This window comes from Benincasa hispida, chromosome 9 (genome assembly GCF_009727055.1).
Source record: "Benincasa hispida cultivar B227 chromosome 9, ASM972705v1, whole genome shotgun sequence".
Classification (NCBI taxonomy): Eukaryota; Viridiplantae; Streptophyta; class Magnoliopsida; order Cucurbitales; family Cucurbitaceae; genus Benincasa; species Benincasa hispida.
In genome coordinates, this window is record NC_052357.1 from 86,051,652 (window position 1) to 86,070,156 (window position 18,505).

At 35.3% G+C, this 18,505-nt stretch overlaps 3 protein-coding genes across 3 annotated transcripts; 1 reads left to right on the forward strand and 2 right to left on the reverse strand.

Moving 5' to 3' along the window:
- The first annotated feature begins 359 nt into the window (after window positions 1-359).
- Window positions 360-4,016, forward strand: LOC120085992 (probable disease resistance protein At4g33300). The gene is made up of 5 exons (XM_039042360.1): window positions 360-1,434; window positions 1,756-2,132; window positions 2,240-2,595; window positions 2,687-2,892; window positions 3,063-4,016. The coding sequence occupies exons 1-5, from the start codon at window positions 741-743 to the stop codon at window positions 3,890-3,892; spliced, it is 2,463 nt and encodes an 820-aa protein (XP_038898288.1). The 5' UTR covers window positions 360-740; the 3' UTR covers window positions 3,893-4,016.
- Window positions 4,017-6,162: 2,146 nt separating this feature from the next.
- Window positions 6,163-10,246, reverse strand: LOC120086501 (nucleobase-ascorbate transporter 3). Its single transcript, XM_039043183.1, has 14 exons — window positions 10,090-10,246; window positions 9,578-9,675; window positions 9,286-9,462; window positions 8,563-8,663; window positions 8,396-8,471; window positions 8,250-8,309; window positions 7,985-8,169; window positions 7,793-7,889; window positions 7,628-7,714; window positions 7,437-7,495; window positions 7,133-7,224; window positions 6,972-7,049; window positions 6,703-6,863; window positions 6,163-6,610 (listed from the first exon to the last, which is right to left on the reverse strand). Exons 1-14 carry the CDS (start codon window positions 10,244-10,246, stop codon window positions 6,392-6,394), a joined length of 1,647 nt encoding a protein of 548 aa, XP_038899111.1. The 3' UTR covers window positions 6,163-6,391.
- A 5,929-nt stretch (window positions 10,247-16,175) lies between these two features.
- On the reverse strand, window positions 16,176-18,078 carry LOC120084966. The gene is made up of 3 exons (XM_039040777.1): window positions 17,932-18,078; window positions 17,343-17,463; window positions 16,176-16,423 (listed from the first exon to the last, which is right to left on the reverse strand). Exons 1-3 carry the CDS (start codon window positions 18,076-18,078, stop codon window positions 16,176-16,178), a joined length of 516 nt encoding a protein of 171 aa, XP_038896705.1.
- Between the last annotated feature and the right edge of the window lie 427 nt (window positions 18,079-18,505).

Below are 18,505 nucleotides of genomic sequence, written 5' to 3' on the forward strand. Positions count from 1 at the left end.
CCCATCAACTTGATAATTTTATTTTTTTAGAAAAATCCATCAAATGTTTAGACCACCAAATAAATTATTATAATCTGTTTTGTGTTTGAAACTCTAAATATAATAGTTCTATTTATAATTACTTGTACTTTACAATATCAAAACCTTATTTACTACAGTATATACTAATTTGAACTCATCTTTTTTTCATCATTGTTACAAATAGAAATTATTATAACTCACATATTATAATAACCAACTTACCACCTAAATGATTGCTAATTGTTTTTTAACTTTCCTTTTGATGGTTTTTTTAATTAATATATTAAAAATTTGTGTTTTCTTTTCCTTTTCTCTTCTCTCCCCACCATTCCCATTTCCATTTTTTCCCTCTCTAATTTTCTCTCCCACTTCTTCTTCATCTTTTCTATCTCACTTTTCTCCCTTCCTCCCACGGCTATTAGCATCTTACTCAACGAACGCAAGTTGTTTTTTTTCCCTCTTCATAATCCGACTAAAACCGACCGATATCTGTAGATTGGTCGATCGGTCTTATAAAACCCGTGCAAAATCTACCAATCTTTTTTCACAATCGGTTTGATCCCAAAAACCGACCAAAAAGTGAATGCCAACCGCTCAAATACAGTTTTCATTTAAAGGATAATTTCGTACATTCAGTTAATACTGATCGAAATCAAGTTTAAATAACGAAGAGCTTCAGTGCCCTCCCCCGCCATAACTTTTCTCCCAAAGCTTCAATAATGGCGGTTACAGATTTCTTTGTCGGAGAGATAGCCACTGAGCTTCTCAAAATGATGGTACAAATTTCGACAAAATCCTGTCTCTGTAAAACGACGGCAGCTCAAATCGCCAATTCCATTCAACAAATTTTGCCGATTATCGAAGAGATCAAGTACTCCGGAGTTGAATTGCCGGCTCATCGCCAATTTCAGTTAGATCGCTTCAGCGAAACTCTCAGAAGAGGTATCGAGATTTCCGAGAAGGCTCTTCAATGCGGCCGGTTGAACATTTACAGAAACTTGCGGCTCGCGAGGAAGATGGAGAAGCTCGAAAAAGATATATGTCGTTTCATTAACGGCACCATGCAAGCGCATATACTAGCCGACGTTCACCATATGAGATTCGAGACCACCGAGCGGTTCGACCGGCTTGAAGGAGTTTGGCTGGAGCGGCGGCTTGAGTCGATGAAGATTAGGGCAGACGGTTCGGGAGAGGGAAGGTGGTGGGTTGAGGAGGCGTTTAAGAGGGCCGAGGAGGAGGAAAGGTATGAGACTAATTTGGTGAATATAGGAACTGGACTGCGTGTGGGGAAGAAGAAATTGAAGGAGCTCGTGATTGGAAGGAGCGATTTAACGGCGGTTGGGATTAGTGGAATTGGGGGTTCGGGGAAGACGACTTTAGCTAGAGAATTCTGCAAAGATCCTGAAGTTCGAAGTGAGTTGCTTTTGTTTGTTTGTTTGTTTGTTTGTATGATTCTTTGACCATTTTCTCGTGTTTCATGTGAATGATTTCGATTTCGTTTCAAACCTAGAAGTTTGTACAAAATCTATTTGGTTTTCTGACTTTGAAGTAAAATAGATTAGAAAATTTTCACTAGAATAGGAAGTTTCTTGTTAATGAAGTGAATATCTGTTAAGAATCTCCTCTTTGATACTGTAGCTTTAAAGGGGTTAATAGGCCCTCCCTTTTTTGTATTTCTTTCTGTAGGAATTGTCGGATTCTAATTGTTATTGTTGCATGTTGCCACCTTTCCAGGATACTTTAAAGAGAAAATTTTGTTCTTAACGGTGTCACAGTCCCCTGATGTGGAGCAGCTAAGGAGAACGATTTGGGAACATGTAATGGGTAGCGACAGTGTCAATTCTAATGATCTGATTTTACATGGGAGGCCGGCAAATTCAGCCCTTCTGGTTTTGGATGATGTGTGGTCAATCTCAGTTCTTGAGAACCTTATTCCAAACGTAACTGGCTGCAAAACTCTCGTGGTTTCACGATTCAAATTCCCTGAAGTTCTTAGAGCGACGTATGAAGTAGAGTTATTGAAAGAGAGTGAAGCAATTGCTCTGTTTTGTCACTCTGCTTTCGGACAACAGTCGATTCCTTTGGCTGCTAATCACAACTTGGTCAAACAGGTAAGGAACAAAACATTCCTTCTGTTGGATTAGACATAAGCCAATTATCTTTAAAATGTCCAATTTAGTGGTTTTATTTCACTCATGTTAGCAAATTTTCTTTCCAGGTTGTGAATGAATGCAAATGTTTGCCTCTGGCTCTTAAAGTCATAGGGGCATCTCTCAGAGGACAGAGCGAGATGTTTTGGAATAATGCCAAGACCAGGTTGTCACGAGGCGAGCCTATTTGCGAGTCCCATGAGAACAAATTGCTTCGAAGAATGGCAATCAGTATTGAACGCCTCTCAAGTAAAGTGAGAGAATGTTTTCTCGATTTGGGATGCTTTCCTGAAGACAAAAAGATTCCTCTTGACATTCTCATCAATGTTTGGAAGGAATTGCATGATCTTGATGATGAAGAAGCTCTTGCTGTCCTTTTCGAGTTATCTCAGAAGAATCTCCTTACCTTGGTGAAAGATGCACGGTATGGACGCAACTATGTTACATCACTTATTTAAGTAACTGTTACAGACATCAAGATATGTTGTCTAAATGCTTGATTGGTCGATATGCAGCGGTGGTGACATTTACAGCAGTTATTATGAGATGTATATCACTCAACACGATGTCTTAAGGGACCTTGCTCTTCATTTCAGTAGCCAGGAGAATGTAAATGACAGGAAGCGATTGCTGATGCCAAAAAGTGACACGGAACTTCCAAAAGAATGGTTAAGGAAATCAGATCAGCCATTTAATGCCCAACTTGTTTCAATTCACACAGGTAACTGATTGCACTCTTTCAAAGACTTGTAAAAACATGTATCCTATAAAGATTTTTAGGCAAAGAAATACAATGTCAAGTTACCAAGAGATGACACTTTTATGATTATAAGCTTTTTATACCTCATACTTGAAGTTATGGCTTATGTTCATTACGCATTTATGTCATAGGTGAAATGAAAGAAATGGATTGGACGCAGATGATATTTCCTGAGGCTGAAGTGCTAATTCTAAACTTCGCCTCAAGTGGATACTTCTTGCCTCCTTTTCTTTGCAACATGCCGAAGCTGAGAACACTAATTGTGCTAAATAGCAATGCAACACATGCAACTCTGAGCAATTTCTCAGTTTTTTCTAGTTTGGTCAACTTAAGAAGCATCTGGCTGGAAAAAATTTCCATGACACAACTATTCAATGCTTGCGCCCCATTGAAACATCTGAGGAAGATATCTCTTGTTTTTTGCAAGATTAACAACAGCCTGGATGAGTCAGCGGTAAATGTATCCCAGATCTTCCCATTCCTTTTCGAACTCAAAATCGATCACTGCAATGACTTGGATAAGCTACCTTCAAGCATTTGCGATATGCAAAGTCTCAAGTGTCTTAGTGTCACCAACTGCCATAGTCTAAGTCAATTGCCTACCAACTCATGGAAGCTGAAAAATCTACAAATCTTGAGGCTTTTTGCTTGCCCACTTCTCACAACTCTACCCTCAAGCATTTGTGAGCTTTCTTGTCTGAAGTACATTGACATATCTCAATGTGTTTACTTGACCAGCCTTCCTGAAGAAATTGGCAAGCTGGCAAACCTAGAGAAAATTGACATGAGAGAATGCTCATTGATCAGGAGACTACCTAGATCAGTTGTCTGCTTGCAATCTCTCTGTCACATAATTTGCGAGGAAGATGCCTCGTGGCTATGGGAGGATTTAAAGAGTCATATGCCTAATTTGTACATTCAAGTCACCGAGAAATGCTTCGACTTAGACTGGCTCGACTAGTGATCGTCAGCTTTGTTGGTTTTCTTTTATGTACATAAATTTTTCTATTCTCAAAAGGGAAAAATAAAAGTGTTTAGTGTTTTGAGTCCATCACAATCTACTCGTCAATCTCTTGTTGAAAAAACTTCAGACTCTAGAATTGTTTGCCCTTGACAAGAAATATCTGATCCATCCGATGAGTAGAACATTAAAAAAAATAAAGGTTATTGATGATATTTAGTTAAAATGAAAGTAGATATGAATAGAGAAATGTGTTCACTCCATGATAGTAGCTAGGAAACTCCTAGTAGATAAGATAGAAAAATAGTTTACTCCATAGCAGCTTCTAGGAAACTCCCTAAATAACTTTTTGAAGCCATAGCAAACATTCATGAAAAGAATTTTTCTGTGGAGGTCCTCTTCAATCATTTCCCACAGTGAGTTCCTATCAAGAATAAAAATAGATCCCCACCACCATAATTTCATTATTTCCCTTTCACTGGTTTACAGACAAGGCTGCTCCTATCATTTGTCTTTTATCTTTTTGTTGTTTTGGAGGGATAGGAATCTTTGAAACCTCAGAAAGCAACTTAGGACCCTAACCCATCTTTTACTACTTTGGACAGAAAACGACCCTTACCCGAAAATCAAACCGAACCCATCGGAGACCTTATTAAAGGAGAGTTTGGTTCTCAAGTCAAGGCTTAGACACAAATGTAATCTTTAGTGCATGTTTGAGATTGATTTTGGAATTGTTAAAATCACTTTTGTCATGTTCGAAACCGCTCCATTTAATCACTCAAAATTATTTTAATAGCTAATTTTACTTTTCAATGCATTTTTTATATCATCAAAGTTGATTTAGAATGATTAAAAACGTGTTTTAAAGTTATTTTAAAAATGTCAAAATTAATTATAACTATTTCAAAATCTCTCGGCACAAAGGTGGCTCTTTGTTTCTCTTCTCGTGGTGAACAAATAAAGTCGTCACTTTTTTTTTTTAAGGCAATCACAAACCTAACTAACATTTATAAAAAAGAAAAATGGAAAATATAGGTAGTCTAAAACTATTATAATTGACTGCATTCATTTATTTTCGCACTCAAATTTATGTAGGGTTAGTGTATCCAAAACTAACCCACTCCACGCACATAGGTCTTTGGAAGTGATATTAGAACGACAATAATTATTTTTGACATGTTTAAAAATCACTTTTCTTTTAAAATTATGATATGTGACAACGATAAAAAAAAATGATCTTTTGTGAATATGTTAGATATATATATAAATTTTAAGTTTTATTTCTCTCGAATTCACTCTCGCTACCATTCTCTCTCTAAAAGTTTTTTTTTCCTCAGCTTTAAAGCTATTTTCCATATTTTTATGATTCTCCTGAAAAAGATTATAATATCAAATTTTATTTCTCTTTATCTAACTTTAATTTCTTTATTAAAGATATATTAATTTAACTTTATTCGAAAAAAATAAGTGATTTTTACTCTTTTACTAAAAGAGTTTAAATAAAAATAAAAATGACTTCCGAAAAACCTTTTTTTCTATTGTGAATATAAATTTCTGTCTAATTTTTGTTGTCCCACTCTAAATTCTATTTTCTCACACTCGCACTCTTCTAAATTTTTCTCCACCCCTAATTTTCTCTCTATTTGTACATCCTTCTCTAATTTTCTCAATGATTCTTAAATTACGTTTAAAAATATAGAACCAATTATATTAACACAATTTATAACACTTCACAAAATTAATAAAATAATTTAGCTTAAAAGATGTAAAACCAAAGAAAAAAAATTGATTAAAAAAATATCTAACTTCTATGGACCTCTCTAGAGAAATATTAATTTTTCTTAGGTATGAAAATCACTTTTAGCCAATCACTTTAATAAATCCATCATCTTTAGTCCATGGAATACCAATAACTTGATTGACATTGACCGACTTTTAATACAATAAAATCTCCTTCAGTATTAAAATGCTCCAATTATAATAACCATAGGAGCTAAAATGATAATGACTACTCTGTTACAATCCAACCCAAATTTGAAAAATATCCAAAACATTTGTACCTACCAAAATACCAATTGGACCATTTTCTTCCACAGAAGACAAACTCCAAGAGAATCTTGTAAAATGGTGGGAACTTTCCTTTGTCACCTTCTCTTTCCCTAAATTGCTTCTCTCAAAGAGAACAAAAGAGGGGGGGTTGTGCTTAGACTTTTCTGAAGCTTTCACATTTCCCTGCAAATTCCAACCTTTATACACAACACCCATGTTTGATATGAAGATCAAATGCTTTCGAATTTTTCATATTTTCATTGATTCATGGCAAGAAAAAGAAATGGAATCAGTAAGAAAAATCTCTACATGTTTTTGGAACATTTCTGATTTCTCTACTTCACTATATCAGATACAGAAGATGAATAACCACTGTTAAGCTCTGTATAATACGTTCATTCATTCATTCATCAAAGTTGTATAAACAAACGTGATGGAAAGCAATCATTTTCAGTGAAATCTTGTTGGTATATACTCATTTATCCGCAGAGGGAGGCCGTAAAATTCGTCATTTCTAACATCTCCTTTCTTGTGCTGGAACGGTTTCCACCACGAGACTCCTCGGTCGTTGATCGAGGGTTTTGCATCGAGCGTTTGGTCGAGCACTGTTCCGATAATTATGGCGATTGTTGGGGCAGATGAGAAGATGGTGTTTAGGATATCATTGAACTGCATAACAAATGAATGTGTTAAAAAGGATAGAAGATGAGCAGTATCAGAAAAGAGAGGGATTAGTGAGGGGTTCTTTTTTTGTGACTGACCCATCCACCCGCTGTTTGAACCGGTCCACGACCGTCTTGGGTTGTGTTTGTGACGAAATACTGAGGTATTGAGATGCCAAGGAACAAGGAGAGGCCGATAATATAGAGGTTTCTCATGGAATTGTTGTTGGTGAATTGCATGAATGAGATCCCTGTAGCAGCTGCAGGTAAGAAATGCACAAGAATCAACAAAATTTCCATCGATCCAATGAGAATTGAGAACTGTGGAGATGCTACTCGTTAAGTAATAACAGAGACAAAGGACTTACCAACGATGCCGAATAGAACACAGTATATGGCACCGAATATCGGTAAAGGAATGGATGCAAAGAATGCACCAAACTTTCCTGAAAGATGCAGGAAATGTGACAATAGGCGAAAAATAATGTCGGGACAATTAGTGCAATTCATGAAAGAAAAGCAAACAAACCAAATATGGAGAAGAAGATCATGAAAGCAGTTGATATCTGCACAACCCTCCTGCTTCCTATGTGCGTGAGCCCAAGAAGACCAACATTTTCACTGCAACAATATTACCAGCCAAGTTTGTATTAAGCATAATCTAATATAAACAAATAGTATTTGATTCTTCATGTGTCAAGTTTCAAGTCATTGTTCATAATTAGTGTTTGATTCTCGATGTATCAAGTTTCAAGTCATTGTTCATGATTAGTGTACTACAAAAGCATAAAGCAACCAACGATCGAAATTTTGTAATGAGAAAAACTCCTTACACGGATGCAGAGTTGCCAGCGATGGAACCAAAAATTCCTTCAACCAACAGGCCGATACCCTGCACACAGGCAAATGCACTCATATTGTCACAATTTAAATTGAAGTAGAAAATCAACATGGACTCGATCGATGGAACAAGTTCATGTAAATAAATATGAGATAGAAAAGCCATGGTGTTTGACAATTGTACCTGCAAGCCAATACTTCGATTAAAAATGTATGCTGGAGGTGGTGTAGCACCTGAAAGCCGTGCTGCTGCAAAGAAAGTCCCAGTTGACTGCACTAAAACAGAATTTAAATGTCAGATTACGAGAGCAACCACGGGATTTAGCTTTAGTTTGAATTGAAAATCGACCTCAGCAGACGTAACGAGTGTAGCCCCCATCATGCCAAAGACATGACTGGCACGAAATATCGGAGTACCCCACTGAAATGGATAAGGGACTCTAATCCTACACAAAGCACCCATAGAAATTGTTACATATTAGGAAGACAAGTTCCTCTGCCAAACTCACTATGAAAGAAATGCAATGTTACCCAGACATACCAAGGGGCAGACGACATAAGGAACGAGCGATCTGTACGGCAACTCTGTTTTGTCACCTCCCGGACATGGTTGTAAGCTCCAGCTACAGTGAGAATGGCAGCAAAAGCCCAAATAAGTGCAATGCAGATAAGCAGACCAAACCTCTCAAGTACGACATCAGCTCGAGGATGAATACGCCTCAAATACTGCAACATTGTAAACATCAAGGTATTGAATCAATTAAAGAACAAAGCACGGATATGGAGGTTTGAGAAAAGGAAATTACCTGCTGACCGATAACAAGGAGAATCAACATGGGCAAGCCAATCTCCACACAATTAGCAAGCTGCACGTAGAACAGATAGCATATTCATACTTATTATTATATTCCAACAATCACTCACTTACATACCAAAGTGTTTGGAACTTTACCATTGGGAAGCCTCTCATAAACAGACCAAGACCGACCACGCAAACTAGAGGTACAATAACTACAGGAGTAAAAAGTCTGACCAGAAAGAGGAAATCAATGATGAGAACAAAAGAATCTCAAGCCTTCCACCATTATCCTTGAAAATGGTCGTTAGAAGAATTATTACCTTGTGAGATGTCCCCACGCCCTACTAAATCCAAGTATAATATTGATTATTGAAGCAACGATCAACGACCCTTGGATGGTACGAACAGTGTAGGTAAATCTCTGTGAAACAAATCCATATACAGACGGTTACATTCTAAAAATCTAAAACAACTTGACCCTATAGAGAATACGTTACCCAACGTAACAAGTTTGAACAGTGATAAATAAGTCATAGCTTATATGGAGAATCTATGGTGAAACGTTGTTACCTAGCAATAGATTGAATTATGGTATGAGCTTAGAAAGGGAACAACCTTAAAATTCAAGGGATTTTTTATTACAGAATTCTACTGCTATCGTCTTAACTTTTTGTTAGTACCAAATTCTGTCTCTCTTCACCATCAAAGCAACAATGTGGGTAAAGCAACAATCTGTTTCAAATAGTTGCAGGTTCAAATCACCATCCAACCAGCCATTAGAATGAATCTGAAAGTGCTTCTGAGAGTAGCATTTCTAAGGGAAACGCTCATCCAACCCAGCGTTCTTCAATTAAAACAACATTTAAGACTTCTTCCATTTCAATCAACAAAGTTGCAAGGTTTGAGTTTGACCATACAAGAGTAGAATGAATTGGTTAAATCATTCTTCAAAACGCTAAAGACATGACAGTGGAAAAAGCAAAAACACCTTAAAGAAAAAGAGTGAAACAACGCCACTCAAGAAATAGCTAAACATTATATACCTCATGTTCACTTGAAAAGGTCTTATCAGAGAAATCATTGATGATTGACAACACAGGTAAAATAAACACGAACGATGACCGCATCACCGTCGGGAGCCTTGATCCCAGAGCTGTTTGAAGCAAAGTGTTCAACCCAGCAGTAAAAAGCAAAGTTTGAATCACTCGAGCTTTATCACCCTATCAACATTTACAATTAATCACCACCAATCAGATTCAAAACATGTCAAAATGATTCATTGAACTTCAGTTTAGTTTTGACAAAGAATACTAACTGAATTCAGAGCTCACTTACAGGGCTTCCACCCATTCTAGGCACAAGGGTAGTGGCAATAAGAACTATAGTCCCGAGCACCACAATATAATGCTGAAAAGCCAGTAAAACAGCTTCAGCTGCAAAATCCAATTTGTCAAAACCCCTTTAGTATTTGAAATAACAAGAACTACAATTAAATGGGTCATCAAGTTCTTATTAAAGCTGAATAGGGTCGACTCAGAATCTCAAAAGAAAAACATCACAAATCAGGACAGTTTAAGCTAAGCAGAAGCAGCTGAAAAAAGGAGAATCAGAATAAAGATCAAGAAAAGGAGCTCGAAATATTCAAAGAAAAAAGAAAAAAGAAAAAAGGGAATCAATAAATCCTGCCATAAACTTAATCTGATATTTGATAGAAAAAGAAAGAACCCCATGACATAAAGATTCGAACTTTACAAGATTTCGAATCAAATTACAGAAAGAAAACAGTTCCACAAGAGAGAAAGAACAAAACCCAAAAAGCAATCAAAGAAAAAGATAGAGAAACTAACGCCAAGAAGGATTAGAGTGGATGCAGTAGTGCAACTGTTGAAGTTGCTCGGCAGGAGTCCAAGTGGGTCCACGAGACAATGCTAAATTCGGCGGCGGCGCCGACGGAGCCACCGTTGCCGGCGAAGTATGTTGATGGGTGTTGGCTGATTCCCCCATAAATTAATCTTTTGAGCAGCTTCTCTAGTAAGGGTTCTTCACAAGTAGCAAAAAAAGTTCAACTGTTTTAGGAGCTCGCTGAAGCAGGGGAAAACACAGAGAAAAGAAATCAAAACAAGACAAGAGAAGGAGTAAAGGAAGCCCCTTTTGTTTTAAAACTGGAATGAAAGGGGAAGGGGAGTTTTGATTATTAAATTAATTAGGTAATTAACTAAATTAAAATAAATTTCTGTGTGTCTGAATTCTGAATGATTTGTGATAAGCCTGAAAAAAAAATTAAAATCTTTTTTAAAAAAGTAATGGAGTTTTTGTGGGGATGAACCGAATGAAGAAGGAGATTACGTTAAGGTTGTAATTTACATGCGACATAACGCGTGGGATTTTCGGTCTTCGAGGAGCTCGCACCTGGCCGAGCTATTGCTTTTTAATTAATTGCCATCTTTTTCTGAATTTATTTACCATCATGCCATCACAAGTTTACTTTTTATTACAGAAAATTCGCAATAAATAGTCTTTCTTTTAAAAGAAAATAATAAAAATTGAAAATTATATTATTTAATAATTTGATTTTTTGTTTTTAATTTTTAAAATAAAGCTTATTTCTCTTTCTATTCCTAAATTTATTGATTTAGTACTTGCTTTCTACCTAAATATCAAATCAAAATTTAAAAATTTAGGTAACTATTCTGTTTTTTATTTTTATTTTTAAAAATTAAGTCTCCAAATTTAATCTACTTTTCACTAATAGTTTAAAAAATTAAGTCAAATTTTGATAATTAAAAAAAATAGTTTTCAAAAAGATGTTTTTATTTTTAAAATTTGGTTAAGAGTTCTACCATTGTATTTAAGAATGATGCAAATTATTGTAAGAAATGTGGATGACATAGGTTTCATTTTCAAAAACAAAAACAAAAAACCAAATGGTTACCAAACAGGGTCAAGTTTTCTTTGGTAACCATTTAATTTTTTGTTCTTTATTTTTTAAAATCAAACCTATAAACACTACTTCTACCTCTAAATTTCTTCCTTTATTATTTATTTTTTACCGATTGTTTAAAAGATCAAACCAAACTTTGAAAACTAAAAAAGTAACTTTTAAAAATTTGTTATTATTTTTTAAATTTGACTAAGAATTCAACCATTGTAGTTAAGAAATATGTAAATCATTATAAAAAATTGATAGAAAATAAGTTTAATTTTCTAAAATAAAAAAAAATCACCAATCGAGGTCTTAGAAAAACAGTTTTTAAAAACGTATTTTTTTTTTTTTAAAGAAAGATGAAACACATGGTAGTAAAATGAAAAAAGAAAAAAGGAAAAAAAAAAACTTAATTTTCGGGAAAGAAGACAGAAACCAAATGGGGTGTTTTAGGGTTTTAAATTCAGTTCAAAATGTACTATTTTAGTCTATAAATTCTTACAGATATGTTTAAAAGTTCCATCGAGCAATTTATTTTATCACTTAAATAATTATACGACACTTTGAATTAAAAAGTTGATTTCAGAGATAATATATAATTTTTAAAATTAGTTTTCTACTTTAAAGTAATAAAAATACTATATGGACCTTTCAATTTTATTTTGTGGATTAAAAATGTACGTTTTAAAATTTATGAAAGTAAATATACATATTCTTAAAAATTAAAAAAATAAAAAGTACATTATAAAAACTCGTAAATCGATATCACATCTTCATTAGGATTCGAAGACTGAATATGTAATTTTTAGTTTTTAATTTTTAATTTTTTTTTCCTAATATTAAAAAAATTAACTCGATTTTTTAAATATCAGTAAAAAGTTAGTTAATATGTAAAGCTTATAGGTTTACTTTCCATAAACATATAAAAGTCAAATTTCAAAAATTAAATTTATTAAAGTTATAAACCAAATACATACAAAATTCGTACTAAATTTGTAGCTCTAATTTTTTGCCCCCTCTTCTTTTTCGTTTGTCGTATTTTACTTTTTGAGGCTTTTGAGATGCTTTTATGACTAGATTACTTATATAATAAGCAGATATGATAATAGCGAGACTAATTTAATTGCAACTTGGTGCATATATTATTTTTACAATAGTCCTTCTTTAATTCTTATTTATGTTTCTAGTTTTGTTTTAGTTTAGTTTTTTAACTTTAATTCTTAGACTGTTTCGAAGATTATTTTTGTTTGTCATATTCATGGTAGATAATATATAGATATATAGCCCACTAATGCAATCGGATATTCTTAGTAGAAAGGTTTTTATTGATTAAATAAATGAAAAATTATAATAAATATAATACCAACAAAATAAATTGAAACAAACTCAATAATCTAAAAAGTGAGTCTCACTTGATTATTCCAATTGTTGTTTACTTATGTTTCATAGTCATTATGGAATCCACTTTCAAATATGTAATAGAATAACGCAAACTAACTAAGATGTGGAGGATGATCGATCTGGTCAATTGCTTTTCAAAATTACGTGAGACTCATTAGCCTACATTATTGATACATTATGTGAAGTATAAATTTGTCGTATTTATTGTTATCATCATTGTTACCATTCGACCCTAAACGATAACGGTAAGAACAAATATGAAGGATTATAATTACATTAATTTTTATTATAAATTGTTAAACGTAACCTCAATAAGTAGAACTCTAATAAACCTAGTTTAATTGGTTAAAATAGTTAAGACTTATTGTTTTATCACTGAAAAAATCAAATAAATAAAATATAATGCTTAAAGGATTTAGAAAGTAGACTAGACAAGTTTGACATACACTATTTTATACAACTTAAATATAATATATATTTTTTTAATTGTGTGGTTAAATGATCTGAACTCAAGGTATAACATCAGAGGAGTATTAAAGTATTTAATATATATTTAATTAATTTTTTATCTTTCATGCTACAATGAAATGAAAGGGAAAATGTATGGGAAAGCATTGAACGTATTTTATAATCTTAACGTTACAATAAATAAATGTGAGAATAAATATTTAAATATTTTGATCTAAAAAAATAATTAATGTAGAGCCAATTAATTTAGTCAATTTAATTAATGGGAACTACTTATATATATATATATAATTTTTCGAGTACGACGTATTGGAAGTCTTGGTTAGGTAGATTAATTAATTGAGTAATACAAATATTTTATTCAAATTACTATAATAAACTATTGCTGTCTTTTTCTGTGAAGCATGAATATTCAAAATGTTTTTATATGGAAAGGATGTGAATTTTAATAGATTCTAATAAGTTTAGAGAAAGCAAAATTTATGAAGTGTTTATATTATAAAAACAAATGGAATTAAATGGACTCATCTCCATTTTTAATGTAATTATAAAGGGGCAATTGTAACTTAAATAAAAATAAATTGAAAATTCCGTATGTATCCCTGAGTTTTACTTTTTTTGCAAACATGTCAAATGACTTTCGCTTGAAATTTTGATTATTATATGATTTCTATGTGATTGTTATATGATTGTTATGTGATTGTCACACATGCAATTACAAAAAAATTGAAATCACAGCTTTAGTTTCTTAAAATATATTTGTCGTACAATACAATTTCTCAATTAAATTCTACTTATTACTTCTTCGGTCTATATTTTTTGTTCTTTTAAATATTAAATCATATAATTCATAGATATTAAATTTGATTCACATGGTTACATCAATTAATTAGTGTTCATTTGGAAGTATTACGAATATAAATATGTCATTTCAAAACTACAATGAAAATGAAAATGGGGAAAATAACCAGGGCGGTTCGGTCATTGTCGGCAATAATTTAGATTTTTTTTTATGTCCAGCATTTTAAAAATAATATTAATTGATCGTAAAAGAGCAAAGTTACAAATTTGTCTTTCTTCAGACGTCTTTAGTCAAAAGTATTCAACCTATATTTAGTATAGCAGAGGAGAGGCAACTTTTGTGGGAAATACTCTTTGTATATTGCAGTGATTCAATACAGAAACCTAGGTATAGGTTTATATACAGTTTTGGAATGAATAGCCAAATTGGGCTGTATAATACAAAAGGAAATAATGCACAGTCCAAAGTGTAAAAATGATTTTACAGCTGCAGTGAACAATGTTGGGCTGCTTGTAGGTGGGCTGCAGGTTATATATCGTTGGGGTGAGAAGTTGGGCCTTGGTTATCCTTCAAATCCCCTCTCAAACGAGCAGGTAATTCTGTTACCCTGAGTTTGGATCGAAGGAAGGAGAATTGAGAGTGAGAAAGCGGCTTCGTCAGGCAGTCGGCTACTTGGTCTGTTGAAGGTATGTACCGGACATCAAGAGCACCTTCAAGCACCTTATCCCGGACAAAATGAATATCGATCTCGATATGTTTAGTCTTGGCATGGAAGACCGGGTTGGTGGCTAGGGCACCGACACTGATGTTGTCACACCATACCGTTGGTTTGGAAGTTGTAGAGAAGCCAAGTTCAAACAGAAGCTGTTTTAGCCATACAATTTCAGCAGAAGCGTGCGCGAGTGCCCGATATTCGGATTCAGTGTTGGACCTTGCCACGGCGGTTTGCTTCTTAGAGGACCAAGAGACAGCGGTGTTTCCCAAGTATACACAGTAGGCAGCTGTTGATCTTCGATCATCAACATTGGATGCCTAGTTTGCATCAGAAAAGGCTGTTATGGTGAGGTTTTTTACTGGTGAAATCAGTAGGCCATGGTGTTTGGTACCGCTTAGGTACCGAAGGACTCTCTTTACTCCTTGCCAATGGACATCAGTTGGTTGCTTCAGGAATTGACTGAGATGGTTGACAATGTAAGCGATGTCCGGTCGAGTGGAGGTGAGATATTGGAGTGCTCCAATGGTGCTGCGGTAAACAAAGGGGTTAGGTAACGGGGTGCCATCAGATAGAGAGAAGTGTTTACCTACAGCAGATGGAGTAGGGGCTGATTTAAGGTGTTGCAGGTCCAACCGTGAGAGTAGATCATCAATGTATTTGGTTTGAGTTAAAAGAAGGTCAGATCTAACACGAGAGACTTGAATTCCAAGAAAATAGCTGACTGGACCAAGGTCTTTAAGGGCAAAGGTTTTGTCCAGCCGGGCAATGACATTGTGAATAAGTTGAGGACTGTTACCTGTAATGATTACATTGTCCACATAAATCAGCATGAGAATAATGGTTGAACCTTTCTTGTAGATGAGCAAAGAAGTATCAGCATGGCTACTAAGGAAACCCTACGAGTGTAAAGTGTCTTTGAGTGTCGTATTTCAGGCTCGAGGAGCTTGCTTCAGCCCATAGATAGCTTTGCGCAGCCTGCATACATGATTGGGCATAAGTTGATTAACATACCCTGGCGGTTGAGACATATAAACATCTTCTTCCAAATGGCCATTGAGAAAAGCGTTGTTGAAGTCTAGTTGCCAAATGTGCCAGTCATAGGAGACAACAAGTGTTAGGATGACTCTGATGGTGGTGGCTTTGACCACGCGGTTGAAGGTTTCAAAGAAATCTACGCCAGGACTTTAATGGAACCCCTTCACAACAAGTCGAGCTTTGTGCGTTTGGATAGAGCCATCGGAGTTCCTCTTGATTCTGAATACCCACCGACAGCCAACAACATCTTGTGAGAAGGGGCTGGCACTAGGTCCCATGTATGGTTTTTGGCTAGAGCTTGAATCTCCAAGTCCATGGCATTTTTCCAAGTCAGAGTGGCCAGTGCATCATTTATCTTTGTAGGTTCAGTGAGGGTGCAGTCACGAGCTGTGGTCTTTGTCATTCATGTTTTCGGCTTAAAAATCCCAGCCTTGGCACGGGTAATCATCGGGTGCCCAGGAGGTGCAGGTGGTATATAGGAGCTTTGGCCTTCAGGAGAGGGTGTATTTGAGTAATTAGAGGACGATGATGGTGAAGGGCTGGACAGGGGTAGCAGGTTTGATGGTGGAGACAGTGGTGATGCATGTGATTAGGCTGGAGATTGGGTTACTGATCTAGATGAGGACGGGGTGGACGAAGTAGAAGAAAGTGGGCTTAGTAGAGGTCTTGAGGGAGTTGGATAAGGGCTGTGTGATAAAGCTGGAGAATTTGTTGGGTGATTTTCAGTTATGAGTTGTGAAGGTGGACAATAGGATGGTTGATCATGCCAAGGTGGTGGTGGATGAATAAGTGATGTTTTGACAGTGGGTTGGGGTTGCACTGATGCTGTTGCAAAACCTAAAACAAAAGGAAAAAATGTTTCATCAAACTAAACATGCCTTGATATAATAGTTTTTCCCGATTGAGTTAGGCATTTGTGACCTTTGTGAACCGGACTAGGCCTTAGATACAAACATCTTTCTGACTTGTATTGAAATTTTTTATTGTTGTATGGTCTGTGGTAGGGATAACAAGCACAACCAAAGTTTCTTAATTCAGAGAAGTTCAATTGTTTATGAAGAAGTTTTTCCATTGGAGATTTTCCTTTTAAGACTTGTGAGGGCAATCCATTAATGATGAAGGTAGAGGTCATGAATGCATCCCACCAGAAACTTAGGGGCATTGAGGCTTGAGCTAGTAGAGTTAATCTCATTTCGACAATATGTCTATGTTTCCTTTTAACCCGACCATTTTGTGCAGAAGTATACGGACATGATAGTCTTGAATCCCTAAAGTGTTACACAATTGATGTATTTTTTTAAATTCTCCTTCGTTATCTGTTTGAAAAGCTTTTATGGTGGTTCCAAACTGAGTTTTCACCATATTGAGAAAGTGAGTAAAGGCAGCATAGGTGTCACTTTTTAATTTTAAGGGATATATCCAAGCAAATCTACTAAAGTCATTGAGAAAATGAACATAGTAACGATATCCATCAGATGACATTATTGGTGCAGGGCCCCATAAATCAGAGTGTACTAGATCAAAGGGTGAGGATGTATGAGATGAAGAATTTGAAAAGGGAAGAGCATGAGACTTGCCATATTTGCATGCTTCATAGAAAATAAAAACTTCATTAACTTTTATTGGCAGTTTATATTTTTTAACTACATCATTCATGACCTTTAGAGATGGGTGTCCAAGTCTTCTATGCAAAACTTCCTTGGACACGACTACATTAGCACTACTACTTTGGGTAACAGCAGAACAAACTTTTTACCATCCTTTGTTAAGCAGGGACTATGCAACTTCACTGTACTGCCAGCAGCTCTTGCTGCTTTCAACTTATATAACCCTTCACTGAGTTCCCCCTTCAACACCACCTTGCCCGTATGGATATCCTTAACAAAACAACAGTCATTAAAAAATTCAATAGCTATCTTATTCTCCTTAGCTAGCTTTGAAACACTGATTAGATTCTTAGCTATTTCAAGTTCACACCAGATTTTTTTTGTCAAGCGCTTCAGGTATTTCTATCCTTGCCAAAAAACATTTTCCAAGTTAACTACATCAGGGTCAGTCATTAGAGAACAAGAACCAATATAAGAAATGGGAAGAGTACTTCCATTACCTACTGTTACTTTTTTAGTACCTCCGTATTCAGATGAGTAGGTCATGTTGTTTGGATCACTGATGACATGATTAGAGGCCCCCTTGTCCATATACCATCCGGGGATTAACAACCGATTCAGGGGTAGCCAAGAAATGATTGGTGTAGGCTGCCATGAGGGCTTGATTGAGTGGTGGGTGTTGGTTATCAAATATCGGTCTTGGAGTTTTATTTATGTTGTTTTGTTGTGTGTTTTGACCAGGAATGAAGTTTCTGTTGAGTAATCTGTAGCAATTGAGGGCAGTATGGCCTTGTTTAAAACAGATTTGGCATGTAGGTCTATTATTGCTAGCTCCATTCCATCAACCCCTGCCTCTGCCTCTACCCCTGCCTCTACCACGCCCATTACCTTTGAATTGGTGTAAACGTAGCTTAAGATGGATATGGTTTTTGTTGCAAACACTCTAATGGTTAAATAAGAATCAAACACAAAGATCAATTTACCTTATATGGAGACATCACATACTATATAAGTGGGATTAAATCTAAGGATGGATCGAGCCTGAATATAGGAATTGGTTGGTGAAGGCTGGCCGAGGTTGGCCTTTTGGGCCAACAGGCCCAACTGATTTTAGTCGTGGCCCTGCACAGTCCTTAGGAAGAGGCAGGTTGGTTGGCCTCGACCTTTACATGGAAAAAATTATAGTTATACAATACTATATACAATTTTTTATACTACCTACATTTCTAAAACACAAAAACAACAACATTTAGGTCTCGTTTGATAACTATTTGGTTTTTATTTATTGATTTTGAAAATTAAGGTCATTCCA